At 36.3% G+C, this 1,032-nt stretch overlaps 1 protein-coding gene across 1 annotated transcript in view; it reads right to left on the bottom strand.

The window, feature by feature from the left end:
* Positions 1-36: 36 nt before the first annotated feature.
* The window catches only part of LOC117181927, a 4,346-nt gene continuing 3,350 nt past the window's right edge, over positions 37-1,032 (bottom strand). The window contains exons 2-4 of the mRNA XM_033374949.1: positions 808-925; positions 588-718; positions 37-484 (exon numbers count right to left, since the gene is read on the bottom strand). Of these exons, the coding sequence (XP_033230840.1) occupies positions 137-484; positions 588-718; positions 808-925 (597 nt within the window). The 3' untranslated portion in view covers positions 37-136. The remainder of the gene's footprint in view (positions 485-587; positions 719-807; positions 926-1,032) is intronic.

Genomic DNA, 1,032 nt, shown 5'->3' with positions numbered 1-1,032 from the left:
AATAATGCAGCTATCGATGGGACCATTTCCCCACATTCACCACAAAGAAACATTTTGATAAAATATTTAATATATAAACTCTTATATAAACATAAATTTTCAATGCTCTATTTAAAGTCCTAAATTCGGCTTATACTTAGTATTTTAAAATTTTAATAAGTCTCTTCACTTCTGGGAGGTTAGCGATTGGGTTCACTTTATCAGAAGGTATATCAAGTTGGAAAAGTGTTTTCTGGAGCACTGTCCACTGTCTCCGGCTTTCAAGTGGATACTCACAGTGCAGTGCGAAGTAGGACTTGAAAGTTACTTCCAAAGCTCGCAATACACTTTCCACCGAAATTGGTGAATCATCTATCACTACGTAGAATGATCGCAATTCCGTGAGAGTTCTTCCAACCAAAAGTGGAAAAGATTGCACTGTGGACCCGTATTTTAACGCAGTCTTCGTAATTCTGTCCAGCTCCTTCGGAAATGCTGACATGTCCTGAAATATTATTATTATTATATTTCAAGAAGACTAAAAAAAAGACCGTTACGAGATACACATTTTGTTACTTAACTTTAAATATGTAAACAATACGGTATACCTGAACGTGCAACAGAAATGATTGCAAAATTTCAGGTCTGGAAGGTCTCCATGCTTTTCCTTTCTTGCCTCCCTTAACGGGACAGATAGAAAAAAGTTGCAGAAAATTGTGTAGCAACTCAGCCTCAGACTCTGCAACAAAAGGAATAAAAAGGATATATGCATAAAATAGATAGAGGACCGCGCGAGTGCTCAAAATATATTGAAAATAGACAACATACCAATAGAATTGATTCCAATTTTGGATAATTCCGCCTTCACTTTCTGAGAAAAAGACTCCCAGTGGGAGAATACCCAAAGATTGGATTCGGGGAACCGTTCCTTGAAGTCCAATTCCAGCTGACAACAATAATATAGTAAAATAAAATGTTAACATATGTCATATGCAGTTGTTAATTGCTAAGAACCCTCCAAACGAAATTAACACAAGCACATACCAGTGTATA

The sequence above is a fragment of the Belonocnema kinseyi genome, chromosome 10, assembly GCF_010883055.1.
Source record: "Belonocnema kinseyi isolate 2016_QV_RU_SX_M_011 chromosome 10, B_treatae_v1, whole genome shotgun sequence".
Taxonomy (NCBI): domain Eukaryota; kingdom Metazoa; phylum Arthropoda; class Insecta; order Hymenoptera; family Cynipidae; genus Belonocnema; species Belonocnema kinseyi.
This window is presented reverse-complemented; position numbering and strand designations above follow the sequence as displayed.